This window comes from Camelina sativa, chromosome 20 (genome assembly GCF_000633955.1).
Source record: "Camelina sativa cultivar DH55 chromosome 20, Cs, whole genome shotgun sequence".
Lineage (NCBI taxonomy): Eukaryota > Viridiplantae > Streptophyta > Magnoliopsida > Brassicales > Brassicaceae > Camelina > Camelina sativa.
The window spans coordinates 3,573,304-3,596,090 of record NC_025704.1 but is presented as its reverse complement, the minus strand read 5'-3'; the positions used below and the strand labels follow the sequence as shown (position 1 = coordinate 3,596,090).

The 22,787-nt window shown below is 38.0% G+C and overlaps 6 protein-coding genes across 7 annotated transcripts in view; 3 read left to right on the top strand and 3 right to left on the bottom strand.

Moving 5' to 3' along the window:
• On the bottom strand, positions 592-8,866 carry LOC104769060 (peroxisome biogenesis protein 1-like). Of its 2 annotated transcripts, none has more exons than XM_019242385.1 (17): positions 8,641-8,866; positions 7,335-7,508; positions 7,000-7,099; positions 6,334-6,819; positions 5,241-5,993; positions 4,697-4,788; positions 4,311-4,384; positions 3,986-4,208; positions 3,554-3,647; positions 3,308-3,462; positions 2,943-3,167; positions 2,373-2,573; positions 1,941-2,066; positions 1,801-1,862; positions 1,486-1,603; positions 979-1,251; positions 592-884 (listed from the first exon to the last, which is right to left on the bottom strand). In XM_019242385.1, the coding sequence occupies exons 1-17, from the start codon at positions 8,833-8,835 to the stop codon at positions 846-848; spliced, it is 3,390 nt and encodes a 1,129-aa protein (XP_019097930.1). In that variant the 5' UTR covers positions 8,836-8,866; the 3' UTR covers positions 592-845. The 2 variants fall into 2 exon arrangements, with proteins under 2 accessions (XP_019097930.1, XP_010491483.1); XM_010493181.1 differs by lacking the exon at positions 8,641-8,866 and adding an exon at positions 7,638-7,864.
• Positions 9,284-11,499, bottom strand: LOC104769059 (GDSL esterase/lipase At5g08460). Its single transcript, XM_010493180.2, has 5 exons — positions 11,151-11,499; positions 10,906-11,033; positions 10,257-10,499; positions 9,757-10,021; positions 9,284-9,630 (listed from the first exon to the last, which is right to left on the bottom strand). The coding sequence occupies exons 1-5, from the start codon at positions 11,407-11,409 to the stop codon at positions 9,410-9,412; spliced, it is 1,116 nt and encodes a 371-aa protein (XP_010491482.1). The 5' UTR covers positions 11,410-11,499; the 3' UTR covers positions 9,284-9,409.
• LOC104769058 (zinc finger CCCH domain-containing protein 13) lies at positions 13,232-18,540 on the top strand. Its single transcript, XM_010493179.2, has 12 exons — positions 13,232-13,459; positions 13,620-15,271; positions 15,712-15,719; positions 16,162-16,337; positions 16,554-16,614; positions 16,697-16,795; positions 16,947-17,041; positions 17,172-17,285; positions 17,505-17,572; positions 17,714-17,824; positions 17,909-18,155; positions 18,232-18,540. The coding sequence occupies exons 2-12, from the start codon at positions 13,626-13,628 to the stop codon at positions 18,340-18,342; spliced, it is 2,736 nt and encodes a 911-aa protein (XP_010491481.1). The 5' UTR covers positions 13,232-13,459; positions 13,620-13,625; the 3' UTR covers positions 18,343-18,540.
• Positions 18,704-20,368, top strand: LOC104772169. The gene is made up of 3 exons (XM_019242507.1): positions 18,704-19,236; positions 19,556-20,039; positions 20,136-20,368. The coding sequence occupies exons 1-2, from the start codon at positions 19,011-19,013 to the stop codon at positions 19,846-19,848; spliced, it is 519 nt and encodes a 172-aa protein (XP_019098052.1). The 5' UTR covers positions 18,704-19,010; the 3' UTR covers positions 19,849-20,039; positions 20,136-20,368.
• On the top strand, positions 20,043-21,147 carry LOC109131139. Its single transcript, XM_019241763.1, has 3 exons — positions 20,043-20,090; positions 20,136-20,367; positions 20,447-21,147. The coding sequence occupies exons 1-3, from the start codon at positions 20,043-20,045 to the stop codon at positions 20,866-20,868; spliced, it is 702 nt and encodes a 233-aa protein (XP_019097308.1). The 3' UTR covers positions 20,869-21,147.
• The window catches only part of LOC104772168, a 9,678-nt gene continuing 8,072 nt past the window's right edge, over positions 21,182-22,787 (bottom strand). The window contains exons 16-21 of the mRNA XM_010496813.2: positions 22,689-22,737; positions 22,335-22,405; positions 22,133-22,246; positions 21,915-22,015; positions 21,567-21,612; positions 21,182-21,419 (exon numbers count right to left, since the gene is read on the bottom strand). Coding sequence (XP_010495115.1) covers positions 21,369-21,419; positions 21,567-21,612; positions 21,915-22,015; positions 22,133-22,246; positions 22,335-22,405; positions 22,689-22,737 — 432 coding nt within the window. The 3' untranslated portion in view covers positions 21,182-21,368. The remainder of the gene's footprint in view (positions 21,420-21,566; positions 21,613-21,914; positions 22,016-22,132; positions 22,247-22,334; positions 22,406-22,688; positions 22,738-22,787) is intronic.

The window sequence follows — 22,787 nt, the reverse complement described above, 5'->3', positions numbered from 1 at the left end:
GGTCAAACATCAAAAATGACATATTTTGTGATGAGTTAATTTCATTCTTGTCGTGAAGGAATGGAGAAAGGAAGTTAAAGAAGGAAGAAATGCATGCCGTTTCGGTTAAGGAGATAGGGAGAGAGGGACGTCACAGCAACCTCTCTTTCTCTCTCTCTGCCATTTTTACAAACCAAACCAAACTCTGTTTTGTTTTTTTGCTTCTTTTTTGGTTTTTATGTTTAGCTGTAATGTGACGATGATATATTAACTGAACTCATGACAGTTTCTCAACTGCCGAAACTGACTCTGTTCGTCTCCTAAAAGATATTTTGGTTGACTCTTTTCAAGGTTCTTGCCATAACAACATTTTTAATCACTGGCGTTCTCAAAGATAGGTGGCAACAATCTTTACCTTTCTCATTTTTTCCCCTTATTTTTTGGATAATTGTTTTGTTTCATGATTAAAACTGACTGTCCTGTATACATTGTTACATTTTCTTTCATAAACTAGAAATAAAGAAAACTTTATTGAAATTTTGGAGTATTTTATTTATGTTTTCTTAAATTAAAACAAAAAATCACAGCTTTTAAGTTTTAACAATTCCAGAATTAAACAAACGAATCTTATCATTAGTTACAGATTTAGTTCGTTTTGAAAAGTCTGTTTATGGTCGTTTGGATTTTGTAGAACTTACCCTACAAAGAGGCCAACAAATTATGGCTCTCTTACGATCTTTATTTTAAAACTCTAACCATTTTGACTATAATGCTTATCAGTGGGCATATATATCATAAAGCAAATTTTACATCATGATGTGATTCTACAATGTAACCATTCCTTTTGGTCTTTGTAATTCCTTTGATTATGCTAAGGTTGCTCTTTTGCCCTTTGATTCTCTTGACTGCAAGCAAAAAAAGATTTTGATATTGTTAGTAATCAACTACTGGGTTTGTATAAAAGAGAATAGGAATTAGAGAGGGGAGAGAGAGAGATACCGATTTTCTTGAATCTAGAAACTGGCTATATATGTCATAGAGCTTTTGCTTCTCGGTTTCGGAAACCGATGGCTTAGTTTTCGAAGCGATTGACTTCAGAAGAGGATCAGTTATTATTGGCGTAGTTCCGGTTTCAGGTTTATCTTCTCTGTTCAGAAAGTCGTGAACAGCTGCAAGCTGGGCATCTGAGAGAAGAGCTTGAAGATCAGCTCCACTGAAGCCTTCAGTCATCAAAGCTATAGGTTCTAAGTCAATATCATCAGCCATCGGAAGCTGCAGATATGCAGAAAGATATTTGGTCATTTTAATGTAATGAAGTATAGATAGCTCTAATATACATAATTGTCAAGGGAGACCATCAAATGATTGTCAGAATCCGATGGAAATGGCTTAGTCATATAGGAATTCTATGGTTGTTCAGACATGTAACATACATACTTTACCTGAGGTTTGACCGTTTGAGGGGAAAAACTGAATAGCAGAAATGATGTAACTGAGAGTACTAACCTTTCTCGAAAGAACTGTAAGAATCTCTAATCGCTCTGGTGGGGAAGGAAAGTCACACATAAGCAAACGATCAAGCCGGCCAGGTCTTAGGAGAGCAGGATCAAGTAAATCTGGTCTACTGTTTATGGGTAAAACCATTATAAAGTCATAATACATCCTTTGTATGTAATGAAAAACATAAATTGATGGCTCCTATAATATATTGGATTTATTATTAATCATTAACTCAGAAGAATCCACCGTTTGCTGTAGATTTTATGAATCCATCGAACACTGAATATGATATGCAATATAGACTTATTCTGGTGTAAATACCTCGTTGCAGCAAAAACAAAGACCCCGGTCAGAACTTCAACTCCATCCAGTTCTGTCAGAAACTACGCAAAACAACAATATCACATGAGATGTTTGCACTTTTTGTGAATCAAATATGCAAATACTTTGAATCAACTTACTTGATTAACAACTCGATCAGTTACTCCGGTGTTGTCATGTCCTCTCTTCGGAGCAATGGAATCAAATTCATCGAAAAAGAGTATGCACGGTGCTGCCGCTGCTGCTTTTGAAAATATATCACGGACCTGAGAGAAGTGTTTTTCATTATCAGAGATGCGGAAACATTAGCTTTTTAGGAAAGAGACTAGTAAAGAACAAACAGTTCCAAAAGAACAAAGCTGTCTGTAAACTTTTCTCTAGAAACTTTTTTCAACTGAGGTTTCTTTACAATTCTATTGTTTAATACAAGGTTAAGACTAAGCAAGAAACTCAGAAGATTCAAAATATATTCAACACTATAGATAAGCATGCGCCACTAAGGAACTGAAAAGCATAATAAATCTCAAAAGGTTCTTGAAGATGGAAAAAAAAAAGAAACGTATCATTCTTACCGCTTGTTCAGATGCACCAATGTATTTGTTTAACAGCTCAGGCCCCTTCACCGATATAAACCGTAGGGAACACGCGGCAGCAGCTGCAGCAACAATGTGAGTCTTCCCACAACCAGGTGGGCCATACAAGAGAACATTCGATCTCAAACGCAAAGGAGATTTTGCAAAGATTTTTGGATATTTTGATGGTAACTCAATCATCTGGACATTGCAAAGAGCAAATAAATTGCATAACCAAAATTATATCTCTATATAAGAACTGGTTCAAACTGTATTTGTTAACATAACAGTAGCACTACATTATATTATTGACCAGTGTCATTATTTCCGTCAGATTAACCAAGATAATTCAACTTATATCAGCTCAGGGTCTTATAGAAATATTGTTCCCTAAGTTCAGTAAGAGAACATCCAACGATATAAGCAAAAGCCAGCAGACAAAGATGCAGGTAACAGATTTTTCCTGGTTGCAGTTATAATAGGCTAGCAATGTCCGCAAATACTTACCCCACACTATTAAGATCAATGAAGGCAGCAAAATAAGATATGGCAATCAGCATGCTTATATACCTCTTTGATAGCATTTTTAATATCAGTCACACCTCCCACATCTTCCCACCCCAAGCGACCACCCTCAGAGGCAGATTTTGTGATGTCACGCATGGCAACAGGCACAAATTCATGCATAGCTCGAGTAAAGTCTTCTTTGACCAAAGAATATTTGGATAGATTATTTGATTCATAAGGTAGATGCCGGCCAATGGCAGCATGAACAGCTCTATCAACCAATATTTCCTGAAACAAAGAGAATCCAAATAGAGCACTGTAAATTGCTTGAACAAAAATATTTACGTAACATGCAAAATTACAGATACTATCTTCTCTGGTCTTCGCACAAAGGCAAATTTTAAAAGCATATAGAAAATTCTAAATACCAAGTCATACGCATCATATCCTTCACATTTAGCAGCTAAGTCAAGCAATATGTCTTCTGAACATTCTAAAAGGCGTTTCTGTATCTCGTGCTTCAGTATGGCCCCACGTTCTGAGGTAGCAGGAGCAGCCAGTTGCACATGGAAGTCAAACCTTCCTGCAAATAATGAATAATTCAAATGAACTGATTCGGTAGAAATAATATTTGTTCAAACAGGTTGAGGTAGTGGTATATAACAAGTTTGTACCTGATGAGCTTAATGTCTGTGGAAATTGTTCCAGAGACTGGACAGAAGCAACAAATGCAAGTGGACCAATTCCACAAGAAACATTCCTGTATTCCTGTTGGGTGAACAAAAATATAACTGGTTAACTAAACGTGAGTGAGATATATAATATACCATCTAGGAATGAGTCTCTAAACTCTAAAGGAATTTCTTGGAGAAGAGTGCGTTCGAGAAGTTCCAAGAACAACCAATTAATGTTGTACGCCTTAATTAGAAAGGTGAAAGCAGTTATCCAAACTATCAAGAGAAGTGACGTTTGTCTTCGCATGGAGGAAATCTTGCATTCAGATAATTAAATTCACCATACTTCACAAAGCAACTCATGATGCATATGTGGATATAATATTTGAGAACACTGAACTGTTGGACCTTATATCTTTCAAAAGTTCATACCCCATAATCATCCATAGCATCTGTTAGGAATTTTGTAAGCATTGTAATTGCAGCCGAAGCTTGTGTTCCTTCGGTATCTGAAGACGATGAGATAATGCTATCAAGATCATCCAAAATGATGACAGATGGTGCATGTTCCAAGCCCTCAGCTATTACACCAGAAAGGACTTTATGAATGTGTTGAACCTTCTCCAAGGCAAGTGCAGAACAAGATACTAGAATCCTGCACAAAGAAATCAATACTTAGACCACATCTGACCAGAAATAATCTCTTGAACATAAATGAAGTTGGTAGACAAACGTAAACCAAACCAAAACCACTCACACATGTGCCAACAAGTCTTTCTGTTCTTCGAAGTACTTTGCAGCAGCTCTTGCCAATATTGTTTTTCCTGAACCCTATCAACCAGAAGCTTGACCCAGTAAACAACCAGGTTGTTTCAATAGGAAAAATGGAGAATTAAGAAACGACTGCAAGCCAGGGAAACAATGTTTTATGATTTTACGGAAGAACAAATCTAAAGATTCAAGATATACATTCGGACACTCATGCCTGGCCAAAGGGATAGCCTTTGAATGGGTTAGGTACTAACATTGCCAGAGAAGAAATCAACTGGGAATTTAAACCCAAGTAAACCAAAGGGCCATAATAAAATGAACAAAAATCATATTTGAGGGATACCAAATGGAACAACTAAAATGAGAACTCACAGGAGGCCCATATATGAGAATATGTCCAGGTGATGGAATTCTGAACTTGCTAAACCACATTGCAGCTGCTGGAGACAACAACACGGTCATCCCTGCATAATAGCATTGTTGGCTTTAGGAACAGATTCATTAATAAACATTCTCCAAATGCAATAAAAGACGCAGATTAAAAATCAACCATATACGAAGATTATCTAAAAAATTAGATTACCAAGCAATTTTTCTATTGAGGTCAAACAATTGATTAAAAGACATATGCAACTAGAACACATGCTACAACAAAAGCTAATACAGAATGAAACCAAAATTTTAAGCTAGACCTATGTTATCCGAAATTAAGCATGAGCTATGTCTGTCTAACTTCTTCGAATTGTGCCAGGGTAAATATATCTTATCAAGTGCAGCTATAGCCGAACAACACTTATAGCCTTATACGTGACTAATTTATTTAATATTTATATGCAACCACAGATATATCTGATTGTGCGTGCGACATCACGTTTTTAAGATTCAAGCAAGATGAAGCCAAGAAAGTGAAACCTACGCTTGATAACATCCAACACAATTGGGCCCATCCACGCCAAGGAAGATATATCCGGGGAAACACCTTTATTAAAGTGTGTTTCTTTAGGAGACGTCGTCAAATATATCGGGTCACCAAGATTCATCTTCGCAAGGACTGGCTCAATATGCACCACGTTGTCCCTCTTCTCACTTCTATCCAGGCTAAGCTCATACGCAGCGAATTTATCACCAAGTAAAGACTCGTCAGAGACCGTCATGACGTACAAAATTTCTAAAGGAGCATTTTTATCCTTCTTCCCACTTTCCCAGCGATCATTAACAGAGGACTGCCTATCTCTTGATATATAAGATTCGAGCCCTCTAACTTCGAAATGGAGAAACGTTTCTCTTCCTACAATTAACGAACTAGCATCAACTCCAGTGACTGACGTAATAGCATCAAGCTGTGCCAATGACCACAGGCGAGTAAGGCATTCCAATCCTTTTTTATTCTTAACTTGATAGGCATTATCTTGATTTCCTTTGTCATGCAAACCCTCAGATGAAAGAGCTGTAACAACCTTATCGTGCCCAGACCAGTCAACAACATCCATATAGGTGCTCAAGCCAGAAGGTGGATGACTGTCTTTTCTACTAGAATTATGATTACCAAGAATATTTGTACCTCTATCCAGCACCTTTTCCTTTTCAGAAATCTTGAAGACGCAAGGAGAAAGTGAAAAAGCAGGAATTTCTTTGTCTACTTTTACATTGCATCCCCTTAAGTAAACCCCTGCAACAAATGATAACTCTTATTATGTTTCTGTGATAACAAAGCTCAATTGAGAATGGAAAACTGCACAAGTATGCTTCTTATGATTTTTGGATTCACCTGCACGATAACTGAAAAATATCTTACAAGTTTATTTCCTGATAGTCACAACATTAAAAGCAAAAACAAAAATTCTAGTGTCGCATATTGTTAATAACCAGTCAATTTAACTTCAGGTCAGTCTTTCCGTACATTTTAATGACCAAGCTGAACAGGTGGATCAGATTTTTACACTAAACATCAAAATTTTGGACGTACATAAAACAAAAACATCTATATGTTTAAGCAAAATTTTACTCACATGAGTGTAGGCCTGCTCCTAGATAGAGACGAAGAGACTCGGGCATCATTAGATGTCCTAGAGCAGCTAAATCTGAAAAAACAAGACGAAGAATCGCTTGACGGGGCTCTTTCTTTGCGCTTGGACTGCCATTTTCGGCCACCTTTGAAGCTTCACTGTCTTTCATATTTAAGGCTTCATCCTTTTTTGCACTACCTTTCAAAGGTATTCTAGGGGATACAGAAATCAACTGAAGAGATTCTAGAGAGTATTTCTTGGCAGTATCTGGATGAATATAGGCAATGGAAGTGAGAGCTACCCTTAGCTCAAATCCTTTGATATCAGCTTTATGAAAGGTTGATTTATCAGTATCTTGTACACGTAATAGAACCTTCAGACTGTTACACTCTTTTTCTGGAGCAACAGCATCAGGACTCTTTTTTGCATTGAGGTTTCTGTCACGTCTCTTTGGAGCCACAGCCACTTCAGTTCCTGGCACAAGTTGTACTGAAAACGAGCCACCAGTCAAGACACTTCTGTCAGTAATAAAATTGTAATGAATGTAAGCATAAGATCTGGTCTTACCCGCCCTTTTTCTATCCCAGGGAAGATAAGTAATAAGAAGAAAAAATTTTAAAGTTTAGACAACGATAATACAACAAAGGTGCGGAATAAAGATGGTCTTACCCACCCCTTTTGATGGAAATGTTGAAACCACGGAAAATCTTATCACAGTTCGGTCATGCAACCACAAAGGGAATTTCATGGTCTCATGTAGTATCCTCACCTAAAACACATTTTCGAAAGTTCCTCAGCAGAGCATTTTTCTAACTGATTATGCTATCGTCAAAAACAATCACGAAGCATGAAAATATAGGTAAGCAGAGAGAAAGGACACAGAGGGAAACAAGACAACGATGCTAAAATTACTTGTGGGTATAATCAAAATCTTTTGAGCTGGTGATAAAAATAGAGGAACAATGTAAGAGTTAAGTAAACAATATCTAGGAACAATAACTAACCTGACTAAGTATAGCAGCCTCGGCAAGTTCAGCATTGAGCTCAAGAACTTCCCAGTCATCTTCAGTATCTGGTTCGACTGTAACTAAAGTAGCCTTGGGCACATTAGGAAGAACACGAACTTGAACAACTGTACCATCCGGCAAAGAAATGCTTTCCGCAAACACTCGAGCGACCTTATTGACATAAACAAAAATCAAAACAGGGGAAAATAAAATAGTATCAGACCTCCAAAACCGAAGTAGATTACTGGGTTTGACTAAATGAAATCAAATCTAGAGAGAGGGAGAGAGAGAGAGAGGAACCTCGATCGCAGAAGAGGATGAGCTAGAGCCAGACCAAGCTACTGACCAACGGCGGTCACCGGAGCGCAGCTCAACAGGGAGAAGCGGAGGAAGAGGGGAGGAGCTAGTGGATTGAAGCGCATGAAGTATCTGACGAGGTAATGAGACGAAACAGTCTACGCCGGCGACGGTACGAACCACCGCTTCCGTTTCCATCGCGCCGGTGAGAATTATTTGCCGATTTCGAGACTGGTACAGTTTTCCAAGCTTATCATCTTCTTTGTAGAATTGCTAGCCTCGTTTTGGGCTTCGATACTTTAAATTTGGGCTTTCTAATTTCCTAATTGGGCCTTTTAAATTTTAGTTTTTATATACTTTTGACAAATCTAATGACTTTACGATTAACAAAACCAAAGATTACTATATATGAACTTGCTTTCATTGAATCATTCCGCTAACATGCATGCAAGTATGCAACGTTTCTATGTTATCGTTACGCATGAAAGTTTCTACTATGTTCTTAACCAAGCAAAACGTAGAAAATAAGCTTCTACAGTTAATTTCAAAACTGTCTCATGTTTTACTGCATAATGCAATCATTAGGGAATAATCAACCTTCAAATTAAAATATAGGCCATATAGCCCATATAGATGGGGTCATCAGTGATCAGATATGTATCACACAGAAAAGGTAATGAGAAGAAATATGCATTGGTACTACAAGTCTACAAAACTTGAAAGTGGCAAAACACAAGATACATAAAGAAGAATTATAAGCTTGTGATGAGAATTAGAGACGAGAGAGTTGAGAAAGGTTAATGGGGTAACAATCCGATTTGGAACCATTAAAGGCTCTACGAGCAATTATGAGATTAAAAGCTTCTGTTGGATGAAATGCATCCCAGAACACGTGTCGGTCNACAGGGGAAAATAAAATAGTATCAGACCTCCAAAACCGAAGTAGATTACTGGGTTTGACTAAATGAAATCAAATCTAGAGAGAGGGAGAGAGAGAGAGAGGAACCTCGATCGCAGAAGAGGATGAGCTAGAGCCAGACCAAGCTACTGACCAACGGCGGTCACCGGAGCGCAGCTCAACAGGGAGAAGCGGAGGAAGAGGGGAGGAGCTAGTGGATTGAAGCGCATGAAGTATCTGACGAGGTAATGAGACGAAACAGTCTACGCCGGCGACGGTACGAACCACCGCTTCCGTTTCCATCGCGCCGGTGAGAATTATTTGCCGATTTCGAGACTGGTACAGTTTTCCAAGCTTATCATCTTCTTTGTAGAATTGCTAGCCTCGTTTTGGGCTTCGATACTTTAAATTTGGGCTTTCTAATTTCCTAATTGGGCCTTTTAAATTTTAGTTTTTATATACTTTTGACAAATCTAATGACTTTACGATTAACAAAACCAAAGATTACTATATATGAACTTGCTTTCATTGAATCATTCCGCTAACATGCATGCAAGTATGCAACGTTTCTATGTTATCGTTACGCATGAAAGTTTCTACTATGTTCTTAACCAAGCAAAACGTAGAAAATAAGCTTCTACAGTTAATTTCAAAACTGTCTCATGTTTTACTGCATAATGCAATCATTAGGGAATAATCAACCTTCAAATTAAAATATAGGCCATATAGCCCATATAGATGGGGTCATCAGTGATCAGATATGTATCACACAGAAAAGGTAATGAGAAGAAATATGCATTGGTACTACAAGTCTACAAAACTTGAAAGTGGCAAAACACAAGATACATAAAGAAGAATTATAAGCTTGTGATGAGAATTAGAGACGAGAGAGTTGAGAAAGGTTAATGGGGTAACAATCCGATTTGGAACCATTAAAGGCTCTACGAGCAATTATGAGATTAAAAGCTTCTGTTGGATGAAATGCATCCCAGAACACGTGCCGGTCTCTGAAAGCACATGGTACCGCTAGTGGCAAACACGTTATTTCTCCCCTGTTTCTCCCTACTCCACAACATCCTCTATCCGTCACTTCGAATCCTACAAAGATTTATTAAACTATTAATAAGATTTATATATGAAGTGATCTGGAGTTCTGGACTAACCTAAAACGAAACATTTGATTAGAAAGTGTAGTAGAAGACATAAATAAGTTAGATACGTAACCGTAAGCAAAAGGGTTGGTGAGGATATCCACGGCGGCTCCATATGTGTTGCCGTATACAAAGATGCCTTCACTGGCGGTTTTGTTGTCGGAATTGAGACGATCCACCAGCGATATAAGGCGGTTGTTGAAAAGTTCAGCCATCTCGTTGACCGCCTCCACGCATTCACCTGGTGGAGCCGCTCGGGCTGCTAGTTGGTCCGGTATACAACCCAATGGACCCACACCGGCTAATACAAATTTCCTAAACCCCTTTCCATACAATTTCTAAACAAAATATAGAAAATTCGAATTAATCAGCTTTTTAACATAAGTATTAATTGCTATAAAATCTGTAACACTTGATAACCATAAATTCGTATTCATTTACGTATATGGTTTTTAGGCACCCGGCCGGATGTCACACACGTTACACATATATGGTTAGTTGGTTGATTTGTAATTAATTAAAGAAAATGCAGTATAAAATCGATGCATCATGCATGGAGTAGGTAAGACTTACAAGGAGATGAGTGGTGAAGTTGGAGACAAGGAGGTCGGCGAATGAAGTAGGATCGTAAATGGAGTTTGTGAGGAAAAGCGATGGTTTCAGATAATTGTTGATGTAGTCATTGTTTCCCAGTGACACCACCACCAATGACTTTGCCATATACTCCTTTACTGACTCTGATCTACTCATCCTAGTTATCTCCACTAATGTCTTCTCGAAGTTCTCCACTTGTCTTGCCATGCTGAATCTCTCTCCCTTCATGCATGCAACTCCACATTTATTAGTGTTACTTACTAATAATACTCATGTGCATGTCTCTAGCCAAAAGCTTCACGCACCCAATCAAAGTCACTTGACATTTAATACTCTTCGTGATTCAAATGTGGCTAGCCAAATACATAAATTTCAATATCTAAAACTTACCTTTTGGTTTTAGATTTGGAGGTTTTGAACTTGGATTCTTTATAGAAAATTCATAATGTTTTTTTTTTTAATAGAAAATTCATAATGTTCATCTGGTTTAATCAATTTTTTTAAACAAATTACAAATGTCGATATTAACTTAACTAACGTGAAAAACATACATATAACCTATACTTAGTCAAATTGTTTTGATTTTTTAAAAATATATTATGAAAACATTAAGATACAAATAAAGTACCAATTGGCGACCGGTTTCTTCTAAGATTCCTCCGGCAGCCGAGGCATAGTTCACTCCCCCGCTAATATCAACTTCTCCGTCCACCGTGTCCATAAACGCCGGTATATCTGGCAGCCCTAGCAACTCTCCTGCAACCATCCATGTACATCCCCATTACTATATAACTTAACGCAAAATGGAGAAATATGAAAAATCTTGTCCTAAATTTATGCATGCAGAGGGACCAATGTAATGTATATATGTACCGACGAAATCGACGATGGTTTTGCCGTTACAGAAGCGACCAGTAGGTTGGTTTCCGGCGAAATCAATGCCGTATGGGAGATAGTTGGACCTAGCCAGTGAGTTCAAGTGGTTATTGTTTCCGTTGTCCACCAACGAGTCTCCAAACACAAACATCGCAGGAAACATTGCCGCGTCCGATGAGTCTTCTCCACCGGCGAGTACTGCTACTACAACAAACCATGATACAAGTACTAATGACTGTACTGTGAAAGACGACATTTTACTATGTCTTTAAAATTTGAATATTTCACTCTCATGCATGGTGGCTCGAGATATAAGTAGAGATGGTGGCTTCTTCGATATAGTATTATCTTTAAATTATTTATTTCGTATCAGTGAATTTAATGAGCTCTGTTTTTGCCGTTGACTTATAAAACAGAAAACTGTAGTAGAGAAATGAATGGTACATATAGCGGTTTCTCTTTAAAGCAACAAAGCCTATATAAACATTAATTCGACAGGTCAGTTTCATTAGCTCAAAACTTGATGGATGGTGATTGCCTGATTGGTGCGGGGAAAGCCCTCGAAGACCAAATCTACTTATCATTTCTTTGCCTTTATACTCAAATAAATATGGTCATTATATTGCATAATTCTTACCAGTGTTATAAATTCATGAAACACGAAAGAGAGATGTGTAGGTAAAAATTCACTGTAAGGGAAACAAATTTTAGGAAGTTATCTCTTAAGAAACTCGATCTAAGCTTTGAAATCGAAAAAGGGTTTAGAACTCAAGTTAGGGTTTTGCTAAGAACAATAAAAGAACTGGATTATTGTATTAGATGCTGGATGCTTTACAATGGAGAAGTCTCCCCTTATTTATACTTTTTGATAGATTACAGAATATATTAACTTTCCTTATAACTAGAGCTAAAATATAGAAAGTTGCTCCTTCTTCTTCAAGTCGGTCGTTGGGCGAACTGGGAAGTCGGCTTCTCCATCTTCGTTGCTGGGCCTCCTTCTTCTAAACAGACCTCTCATGCATAAACATTGAATTGGGTTCTTAACCGAGAGTCCGGGAATTTGGTTAAGTAATCAAATTATCTTTCTAGTTTAGTTCGGTATGTTTGGGGTGCTAAATCCTGCACCAACAGAGCCGATCTTAGCATTTATAGTCGAACGCAAAATTTTGAGTGATAAAAACGTTTTACCGGACATAAAAAGTGTTTTTAGCAGTAGGAAAATAGTTAAAAGTCAAAAGATCGGACAAAGAAGTATAAAAGTATTATATATACATATATATATATATTTATCATTTTTGTGATTGGTTATAATAAAAGCAGTTAAGTGACTCAACGGTCATAGTTCAATCGCAAATTATATATAAATATTTCAAAAATTTTATCGATTTAATAGAAAAACTTATAAAAGATTCACATAAGTAATTTGAGCCCTAAGTCAGGATTGAAAGTTCTGATAACTGATCCAAAAGGAAAATCTCAAAGCAAAACAAGGAATATCGTCTTCAAATAAATTTTCCAGAACATTTGATGCATGACCATCATTATATTTGATTGTTTCATATTTTTTTTTTCTTTTAATAAATGTGGTAATATATTTTATATTTTCAAACTGCATAAGGTTTTGAATTAACCTAACTAGGGAACCCTTCAAGCAGAAGAAATGTCATGTATACAATAGATTTCGCGGGAAAATTATTGAATACCGGCTATAGTTAGTTACGACCAAAAACAAAATCCATATAAACTAAATAAGTTGAAACAAAGAACAATAATAGGAGAGATTAAATCCATATTACCATATTTTAAATTTACCATAAATAATTTTAGCACGGGTTACTATTTAGTTATGTTATAGTAAAAGAAATGTCTATCAATGTAGTTTATTACTTTATTGCATTTTATCAAACAGTTCAGTTTTCTCAAGTAAAATATACAAGGGACGGATTAGGTGGATGTAAACTATAGAATTAAAAGTTGATGAAAAATATGAGAGATAAAATAAGTATGAGGGCAACACCGCGCAATAAAATAAAACCTAGAAATCGTTTGGGTAAAAAAGTGCTATGACGACGGTCTGTGAGAAGACGCCAATATTAACGCGAAATATAACATTTTGTCCCAAAAAAAATTAAGCAAGCGAGCCCCCAAACCAAGGGAGAGAAAGGCAAAAATCTGAGAGAGAGAGAGAGGCGTAACGAACTCAAGAGAGGCCAAAAGGTCCGAATCTACTTTGCCATTTCTACTTCCCGGCGGGGAAAAATCCAAAACGGAGTTTGCTTCTTCGTGCTCTGCTTCAGTTTCAATTGGTAAAACTAAATCCGTTTTTGTTATTTTCTATGTTCATTTTTAGGGATTCAAATGTTTCGTTCTGGTGATTTGAGATTACGTGTGTTTCGCTCTAGGTCGTGTTTAGAATCAGGTGCAATTCTGTTTTGTTGAATTAATTTGGGGTTTTTGTTAATTTAGGTAGTGATGAGTGGTGTCCCGAAGAGATCTCATGAAGAGGGTGTTACTCATCCACCACCTTCTTCTTCCTCAGCAGCGAAGTACCCTCACGATGATTCAGGATCTTACCCTAAACCCACGCATCCTCCTGTAACTCCACCGCCGGCTCAGGTTCATCATCACCATCAGCATCCCCAATCTCAACCACAGCCTCAGCCTCAACCTCACATCCACACGCTTCCTCATCCCCATTCCCATCCTCACTCTCATCCACCACCACTTGCTGCTGCTTCTTCTGCTCCTTATGAGGTTGATTCTAGAACTGTTAAGGTTGCCAGAAGTGAGCCTAGAGATGGAGAGAGACGCTCTCCTCTTGTGTATCGGTCTCCTTCGCTGCCCGCCACGGTTTCTTCAAGTGACCCTCATTTGACTCACACCCCTGTGCTGTCCGAACCTAGTGCTAAGGATGGCAGGGAAGTTAGGGTTGAGAGCCGAGATAACAGGAGTGATGGGAGAGAGATCTATGGTGAGACAAAGAGGGAGATTCAGGGTCCTAAAGGTGACAGAGATGTGAAGTTTGAGAGATCAGTCGATGACTTCAGTGGGAAAGGTAATACTGGAAGCTATTCTAGGAATGATGGGAGAGAGATATATGGTGAGACTAAGAGGGATGTTCAGGGTCCTAAGAGTGACAGGGATGCCAAGTTTGAGCGTTCAGGGGATGATTTTACCGGAAAAGGTAGTAATACCGGAAACTATACTAGGGATACCAAATTTGATAGGGAGAATCAGAACTATAATGAACAAAAAGATGAGGTTAAAATGGAAAAGGACGGGTCTAGTCACTTGGCTTGGAAAGAGCAGAAGGATTACCATAGAGGGAAGAGAGTTGCTGAAGGTTCGACCGCAAATGTCGATCCATGGGTGGCATCCCGGGGTAACACGCAAGGCCCAACTGACGTCGTTGGGCCTAAGGATTCCTCGGCACCTGTGGAGGGACCTCATTTAGAAGGACGTGAAACCGTCGGAGAAAACAAGGTTGATGCAAAAACAGAAGATAGATTTAAGGATAAAGATAAGAAAAGAAAAGAGTTGAAGCATCGAGAATGGGGGGACCGAGACAAGGATAGAAGCGACCGAAGAGGATCCGTGCTTGTTGGTGGTAGTGTCATGAGTGAACCCAAAGAGATTGGAAGAGAAGAAAGGGAAGCCGATAGGTGGGAACGAGAGAGGATGGAGCAGAAAGATCGCGAAAGAAATAAAGAGAAAGATAAAGACCATATCAAAAGAGAGGCGAGGACTGGTGCTGAGAAAGAGGTCTCGCAGAATGAGAAAGAGTTGGGAGAAGCATCTGTCAAACCTGCAGAGCAGGAATATGTGGCACCAGAGCAGAAGAAGCAGAATGAACCGGATAATTGGGAAAAAGACGAAAGAGAATCAAAGGAAAAAAGGAGAGAGAGGGATGGTGATTCAGAAGCAGAAAGAGCTGAAAAGCGCAGCAGAATCGGTGAAAAGGAATCTGAAGATGGGTGTTTGGAGGGTGAAGGAGCTACAGAGAGGGAAAAGGATGCCTTCAATTATGGAGTTCAGCAGCGGAAGAGAGCGCTGAGACCGAGAGGCAGCCCACAAACTACAAACCGCGACCGCGTCCATTCACGTCAGGACAACGAAGGGTGCGTCTCTCTCATTTAATCCTACCTATACTTCGTCTAATTATGTGTTTTTCATTGCTTAGCAGACTTCTTTATATATTACCATTTAGAGGGACATACTCCATTGACTAAAATTGGAACCTATATAGTAAAATCTGCAGGTCATAATACCGTATTATATGATGAAGGGGCTATTATTGTTTTAATAGGCTATGACCGTTATTGCTTTCCTCTTAAGAGATGAAAAGCCTTGAAATAAAATCGTGCACCTTAGATTTTGTAATGTCTTATCTCTTAGATGTTAGAACCCAAAATTGATTTTTCTCTGGATTCCCTTCCTCAACACTCTCCTTTTCTATCTCTGTTAAGTTTTATCACATAAGTTAGGTATTAGCGAAGCTCAAGACTTACTGACCCGTCTTTTAATGCATAATCCGTGTTTGATTGTTTTTATTTTGCAGAGTACAAGGTAATCATTCAATTCTATATCCTTAATAGCGGATCGAGTTGCACTGCTTGGAGAACAACAGTAAACAAACCCGGTTAACTTGGCATTCGTCTTTTGCGTATCATTGAAATGGTCATCTACGAACAGACATGTTCTTGATAACCAATCTATTTCGTGGTTTCTAGTCGTCCCTAGGTCGCAGTTCCTTACTCACAGTAGAATGTCAAATATAAAATTCATCAAGATCTAAAATATTTGGACCAAAAAGTTGGTTTGATCCTTAATGCTACTTTAGATTTGAGATACTAAACGGAACTAATATCCTTGATTTTTTTTCCTTTTCTAAGTAGGTTTATTTAACTATTATCAACTCTGTTGCTTTTATCTTCTAATGTGCTGCATTGCTTGCAGTTTATAATTGGGTCAGACTGTCAGTTTGTTGAATTTTATTGTGATAATTCAGGCAAGTCAGAGATGTCGATTGTTGTTTACAAAGTTGGCGAATGTATGCAAGAACTGATTAAGCTGTGGAAAGAATATGATTTGTCCCAGCCTGACAAAAGCGGTGATTTCGCAAATAATGGCCCCACTCTCGAAGTTAGGATTCCAGCTGAGCATGTTACAGCTACAAATCGCCAAGTAAGACAGAATATAGATCTAATATCTCATGATCTCTATATTGGTTTTCTTCAAGACGACTTGTGTCATAGTATCTCATATTGTCTTAGTTCCAATCTGCATCTTTGTTTGATTAAGCGCTATAATTTACTTTGCCTATTAATTTGGGAAAGACAGCTCTTTTTAAATCATCCCTTGTTTGTTGTCTGCTGAGACCTTTGGCTCGTGTCTATGCAGGTAAGAGGTGGCCAGCTATGGGGAACAGATATATACACAGACGATTCGGATCTTGTTGCTGGTACATGTCCTAACGAATTTTTGCAATTGATGTCTTTGTTTGGTCCGAACATCACACTGATTCTAGTCTATCTGTCATCTAGTTCTCATGCATACAGGTTACTGTCGTCCCACTGCTTCTCCTCCTCCACCGACAATGCAAGAGTTGCGCGCTACTATTAGAGTCTTGCCGTCACAAGACTGTGAGTTAGCTTACCTCCATCTTGCTTATTATTCCTTCAATTAAGTATTCCATGTTCATGGGCAAAAACTTCATACTATATTGAGTTTCTCTCTGTTTACAACAAGAGAGAACCTTTATCGAACTTCCATTCTAACGAATAAATTTGTTAGACTACACCTCCAAGCTAAGGAACAATGTCCGTTCTCGAGCATGGGGAGCTGGAATCGGATGCAGTTACAGAGTTGAGCGGTGCTATATATTGAAGGTGATTTGACATCTGTCGTTATCTGTCCTTTTATTACCTTGACAACCTTCTCCCACATGTGCATAATATCCAGTTTGGAAAGGACATTTGTGTACAGATCCTTATGATATTTCTGATGATATGATTCCAGAAAGGAGGTGGAACTATTGAACTGGAACCCTCTCTTACACACTCCTCAACTGTGGAGCCAACACTTGCACCAATGGCTGTTGAGAGATCTATGACCACCAGAGCTGCAGCTTCGGTATTTTTCCTTCCAGTTTGGAAATCTCTGCACTCTTAGTGTTCCCCATTCTTTACTTCATTTGGATTTTTGATCAGACAGATTGCAGTATTGTTGACTGCAAGCATATGGTGCAATCTTTTACAACTATTGCATTATGACAGATGGCATTTTCAGTGTGCATAATTTTCTCATATTTTATATCTTTTGATCACTGATGACTTGTTTACCGATTTGTAGAATGCTCTGCGGCAACAAAGGTTTGTACGAGAAGTGACAATACAATACAACCTCTGCAATGAACCTTGGTAACCGTCTGAATAATTTCTCCCAATGCTTCAAAGAAATGTTCACTGAGTTTCCTAACTGTATCATGAATCTATATCACCTAAAAGGTTCAGACAGACGCAAGATGAGTTCTACTCACGCATTGATCTACTCTTTTGCAGGATCAAATATAGTATAAGCATTGTCGCTGATAAGGGTCTCAAGAAGCCTCTTTTCACCTCTGCCCGCTTGAAGAAAGGAGAAGTTTTGTACTTAGAAACACATTCATGCAGGTACTCACAAATCATATAAACACATGTGTTTTCATTGACATGAATAAGGTCTTGAACGCTGAATTGATCTTTGTATGGAAAAAGGTATGAGCTCTGTTTCTCGGGAGAGAAGACTATCAAAGCAATCCAAGCCTCACAACAACGATCATCACATGAAGCTATGGAGACAGATAATAATAACAACAAGTCACAGAACCATCTTACAAACGGTGACAAGACAGATTCAGACAACAGTTTAATCGATGTTTTCCGTTGGTCACGCTGTAAGAAACCTCTCCCGCAGAAGGTTATGCGGTCTATCGGGTTTCCACTCCCAGCAGATCATATCGAGGTATATATATCCATTTTGACTCTATTTTTGATTGTAAAGAATAGTTGATGATGATTAAGGATTTTGAATTGAGTAGGTACTGGAGGAGAATCTTGATTGGGAAGATGTACAGTGGTCACAAACTGGTGTTTGGATTGCTGGAAAAGAGTACACACTTGCTCGTGTTCATTTTCTCTCGCCCAACTAAAACCAAGCTTTTCATGCTCTTTACCTTCTCTTCTTCTTACAAAACTCTTTTATCCTTCATTTTATGATTAAAAAGAACAGTTTCTTTGGGCTGTGTCTTGTGTACTTCTTCATGTAAAATTTGTGGAAGTTAAATATTTGATTGTTAATTTTAGTATAAGAGTACAGACTACAGATATAATCAATCTCCTCATGGATATTTCCTCCTGCTTCCCGTTTTTGTATTAGCATTGTTTTTCAATTATGGTGAGATACCGAAAAATCGAAGATTAAGCACTTTATTAATTAACTCAATTGGGAAAAAATTAAAGGTATGGTATAACCGTATAAACTCAATTTTTGAGATTTGGGATAAGGTTTTGGTTCACAATTAGAGAAAATATGAGTTGATCGGATATTTAACTAATGGGACGCTTTGGTTAATCTCTCACTCTCTCGGGCTTTAAGCAAAAGCTTCTTCCATCTTCGTCTTTATCGTCTTGTTTCCGTTTCTAAATGTAAGCTTTGTGTTCATCGAAATCAAACCCTTGTCGCTCTCCGTCTTTAATATGAAGAATCCCATTTTATTGTCATGTATCGAGTTAAAAAAACCCTAGCTTTCGAGCTTAGAGGTTCGTTCATTGTTTTGATTCTCTTACGTTGAAGCTTTTTTTTGAAGGATGTCTGGTGATGATGAACCTTGCTCTGGCTCTGGAGACGAAGTTAACGTCACTGGTGGACATAACAAGTCTACCCCTTCTAGTTCTGGACCAACAACAACACGCAAGAGAGGTCGCAAGGCTTGTGGCGATGCTAGAAATCGCAGCAGCTTCCAAAATGAGGGCAGCGGCATTGACCAAGGACGGGGATAGGTTCTCTATCAGCAAATGCATCAAAGCATTGGACGATTTACAAGGTGTTGATCAACATACCTATTTTCTTGCCTTGGATTTGTTTGAGGACCCGACCTATCGGGAAATTTTCATCTCTTTGAAAAATGAGAAACGATTCAAGTGGCTACAGGGAAAGTGTAGTAGAGCTGCTTAGTTTTTGCTCATCTGTATGTTTTATAGTTCCTAAAGATTTGACCTTTTTGCTATGTCTATTCTTGTGTTACTTACTTCTGGTGAAATGATGTTATTGCTGCTTTCGTTTTTACTTATGAATGAAGATTGTCACTGGTAGAAACTTTGATCATATGGAATTGCTCTGTTATCTTTTGGCTCTACTTTCAGATTCGTCCACTAGTAACGAAGATTTTGACATAGAATTGGATGAGATGGAATTAGTTGCTGCAGCTGCTGGTTACTTGTACTACCAAAGTTGTGTGAATCAACCTCAGAGTAATTCGCCACCTACGATATGTACATATTTGAAAGCCTTGCTAGAAGGACCTGTTAAAGATTGCAGGGAACTGCTTCGGATGGATAAGCATGTGTTTCATAAGCTATCTGAAACACTTCGAGGGAAAGGCTTGCTGCGTGATACTACTGGTGTTTTGGTAGAAGAGCAGTTGCTATATTCTTAAGCATCATTGGCCATAATCAGCGAATCAGAGTGATACAAGAGAGGTTTCAGCGTTCTGGTGAAACCATTAGCCGGCATTTTAACAACGTGCTAAAGGCGGTTAAGTCCTTGTCACGTGAGTTCCTTCACCCACCATCTCTGGAAACATCTCCCGAGATAGTCAATAGCAAAAGGCTTTATCCATATTTCCAGGTAATGAAAGAATCTAATCATCATTACAAACTCTTGAGTTTTGGAATTGTGGTGCAAAATTATTAGTTTTGCTTTGTTTATATACCCTTATCTCAGGATTGTATCGGAGTTTTAGATGGCTTGCAAATTCCTGCTCACCTTCCTACAAAACACCAGTCTCGGTTTCATAACAAGAAAGGCATACTTACTCAGAATGTGCTTGCAGCTTGCACTTTTGATTCACAGTTTATATTCGTCTATCCGGGATGGGAAGGCTCTGTTGAGGATTTACACATCTTAAGAGCAGTCCTAGACGATCCAAACCAGAATTTCCCACAAGCTCCCAAAGGTTATTTTTTCTAACTTACATCCAGCATATCCCTTGAGATTTTTACGAGTCCCATCTCAAGTTTGCTCCCTTTTTCCAGGAAAATATTATCTTGTCGATAGAGAGTACACAAACACACAAGGATTCATTGCTCCATACCCTGGAACAAGGTACTGTCTCCACGAGTTTCGTGGTGCAAGCCAAATGCCACAGAACGCACATGAGCTTTTTAATCACCGGCACATGTCTCTAAGCAACGTTATTCAAAGATCATTCAGCATGCTGAAAACCCGGTTTCCAATCCTGATATCGGCGCCTCAGTATCCGTTCCATGTCCAGAGGGATCTAGTGATTGCTACTTGTACTTTACATAACTTCATTAAAAGGGAAGACGGGGTTCATGACTGGCTCTTTGCTGCTTGTGCTGAAGTATGTTGGTCTAGTGGAGCAACCGTATGGACAAGAGGAAGAAGAACTGGAATTGCTGCACTTGAATTCTACGCCTACAGATGTTGTTGCTGATTCTCTACGAGACTCCATTGCATTTAATATGTGGGATGACTTCATGCACAAGTGGGACGAATGGTAATTAGTTCACTAAGTGGAGAGTCATTCTGGTAATTAGAATGAATGTTCCATTGAGTTTCTTTTAGATAAGAAACAGATTTGTGTTAACTTGAATTTGGATTGGCTTCTCTTTAGAAAGGATGATTGCAGTTGATTGCAGTTTCAGTCTTCATGTAAAAATTCATCGAACTGACCACTTGTAATGAAATTGAAGTAAGATGGAACTCAAGAGAACTCTAGTGTGATAAAGAAAAAAATTGGTTTATTACTTTTTTTTTGCTCATTTTTTTTCCTATACTGAAATCGATTGAATAGTTTTTTTTTAATCAGCTATAGCACAGCAGCCTTACATAAATAACACTAAACAGTTCATAAGACTATCTCTAATATTGTAAAGCTGGAGAGGCGAGAAGAAAAAAAAAAAAAAAAAAAANACAATACTATTTACCAAAAACTCATTTGTTAAACAAAAATCCTTTTTTCTTCTGCTTCTTTCTCTGCAGAGCCTGCAACAAAATTAGCAAACCAAATCATCAATCAATGCTTCTCAAAATGCTAACTCTTGTATATTAAGCTGAAATTAGCTTTTACGAAAATAAACAAACCAAAGATGTTATTAAAGAAGATAGATGGTTATCTGCTGAAACATTTACCTTCTTTAGAAATAATCTAAGGGTGAGCACAATTGTATCTCTTGAGCTGCCCAATAGAAAAACACAAAACAAAAGATCCACTGCTTAATACAAGAAACCGGAAACTTCAATGAATACTTGTAACACATTAAACAACTTCATTTAGAAAGAAAACACAATCAAGATATTCAATGTATTCAGATTGAAGTTTTGGCTATTGATGATTCTTTCGAAAACACAAAAAGAAAGAAGACCAAAAGGTTTCGCTTTCATCTATTTTCAACGTTTTCATAGACAATTCCTGCATTCACAGGACGTAAGAGTTTTAATCTACTTTATTTCATCCAAAGAAACCCAAATTCTACTTACCAGCTAAGATCTGTTGCATCATTCTCCACTCGACAGAGATGCTCCACACCATCGGTACCAATAATCACAAAATCCGCAGGCTGATCAAAGGGAATCACAATCTAAGAGAAGAATCAGAAAGATCATAATATTAGTTCATTCTACGATATGTATGTTAGCATATAATCAGCCAACATCAAATTTCTGAGAAAAAGGGACACATAAGGCAAGACTCTAACCGCAGTAGAAGAGGAGAACTTTTCTGTAATTACAGGATCATTATTAGGTTTGATGCTGTAGCCTTCTTTCTTAATAGACAATGTAGCTGCTTCCCATATATCCATATAACCAATCTGTTTCAAAAGAGAGATCATATAGTAAAGAGGCAAATCAAAAAACACATATAAAATTGTAAACGATGAAATAAGAGAACTGTCATACTGAATAGGTGACTTTGTATAACGCATGACCATTATAAAGACTCTTCTCTATATGGCTCTGCATCTCTGGATCTGAGAAAATAGAAGAGGAATAGATTTAGAAAAATAACTGCGAATTACGCTATACAAGAAATTTTCTTATGATTATCCAGGAACCCTTAGATTTAAAGAGCTAGAATTAAATGATCAGACCAACCGAAAAACAGCCAGAAGAAACCAATACTGCACAAACTGGCTATAGATTTCTTTAACTCTACAGGTAAAACTACGGAGAAACGACAGGTATGGATCAAACAAGCCACAGATTGAGTTTAAGTACATGAGCGACCAAAAGTTTCTGAGTAAAAGCACTTACGACATGTGATCTTGCAATTCTCATTGGCGAAGACCCTCACAAGCTCCCCCTAGAATCAGATAGAAAAGCCGAAAGAATTAAACAACCAGACACTTAACA

Bases quoted from the DNA above. Each gene is read 5' to 3' on its own strand.
- LOC104769060 (XM_019242385.1), bottom strand. From the start codon at position 8,835: ATGGAAACGGAAGCGGTGGTTCGTACCGTCGCCGGCGTAGACTGTTTC. The intron at 6,820-6,999 runs GTAAGACCATCT...GCTCGTTTTCAG, and splicing joins ATTTCCATCAAAAGGGGTGG to TACAACTTGTGCCAGGAACT. The intron at 4,789-5,240 runs GTAGGTTTCACT...GCTATTATGCAG, and splicing joins TGTGTTGGATGTTATCAAGC to GGATGACCGTGTTGTTGTCT.
- LOC104769058 (XM_010493179.2), top strand. From the start codon at position 13,626: ATGAGTGGTGTCCCGAAGAGATCTCATGAAGAGGGTGTTACTCATCCA. The intron at 17,042-17,171 runs GTGATTTGACAT...ATATGATTCCAG, and splicing joins AGCGGTGCTATATATTGAAG to AAAGGAGGTGGAACTATTGA. The intron at 18,156-18,231 runs GTATATATATCC...TGAATTGAGTAG, and splicing joins TCCCAGCAGATCATATCGAG to GTACTGGAGGAGAATCTTGA.
- LOC104769059 (XM_010493180.2), bottom strand. From the start codon at position 11,409: ATGTCGTCTTTCACAGTACAGTCATTAGTACTTGTATCATGGTTTGTT. The intron at 10,500-10,905 runs GTACTTTATTTG...GCATGCATGAAG, and splicing joins AAGAAACCGGTCGCCAATTG to GGAGAGAGATTCAGCATGGC. The intron at 10,022-10,256 runs GTAAGTCTTACC...TATTTTGTTTAG, and splicing joins ACTTCACCACTCATCTCCTT to AAATTGTATGGAAAGGGGTT.
- LOC104772169 (XM_019242507.1), top strand. From the start codon at position 19,011: ATGATGAACCTTGCTCTGGCTCTGGAGACGAAGTTAACGTCACTGGTG. The intron at 19,237-19,555 runs GTGTTGATCAAC...CTCTACTTTCAG, and splicing joins AGCATTGGACGATTTACAAG to ATTCGTCCACTAGTAACGAA.
- LOC109131139 (XM_019241763.1), top strand. From the start codon at position 20,043: ATGAAAGAATCTAATCATCATTACAAACTCTTGAGTTTTGGAATTGTG. The intron at 20,091-20,135 runs GTGCAAAATTAT...CCCTTATCTCAG, and splicing joins TCTTGAGTTTTGGAATTGTG to GATTGTATCGGAGTTTTAGA. The intron at 20,368-20,446 runs GTTATTTTTTCT...CCCTTTTTCCAG, and splicing joins TTTCCCACAAGCTCCCAAAG to GAAAATATTATCTTGTCGAT.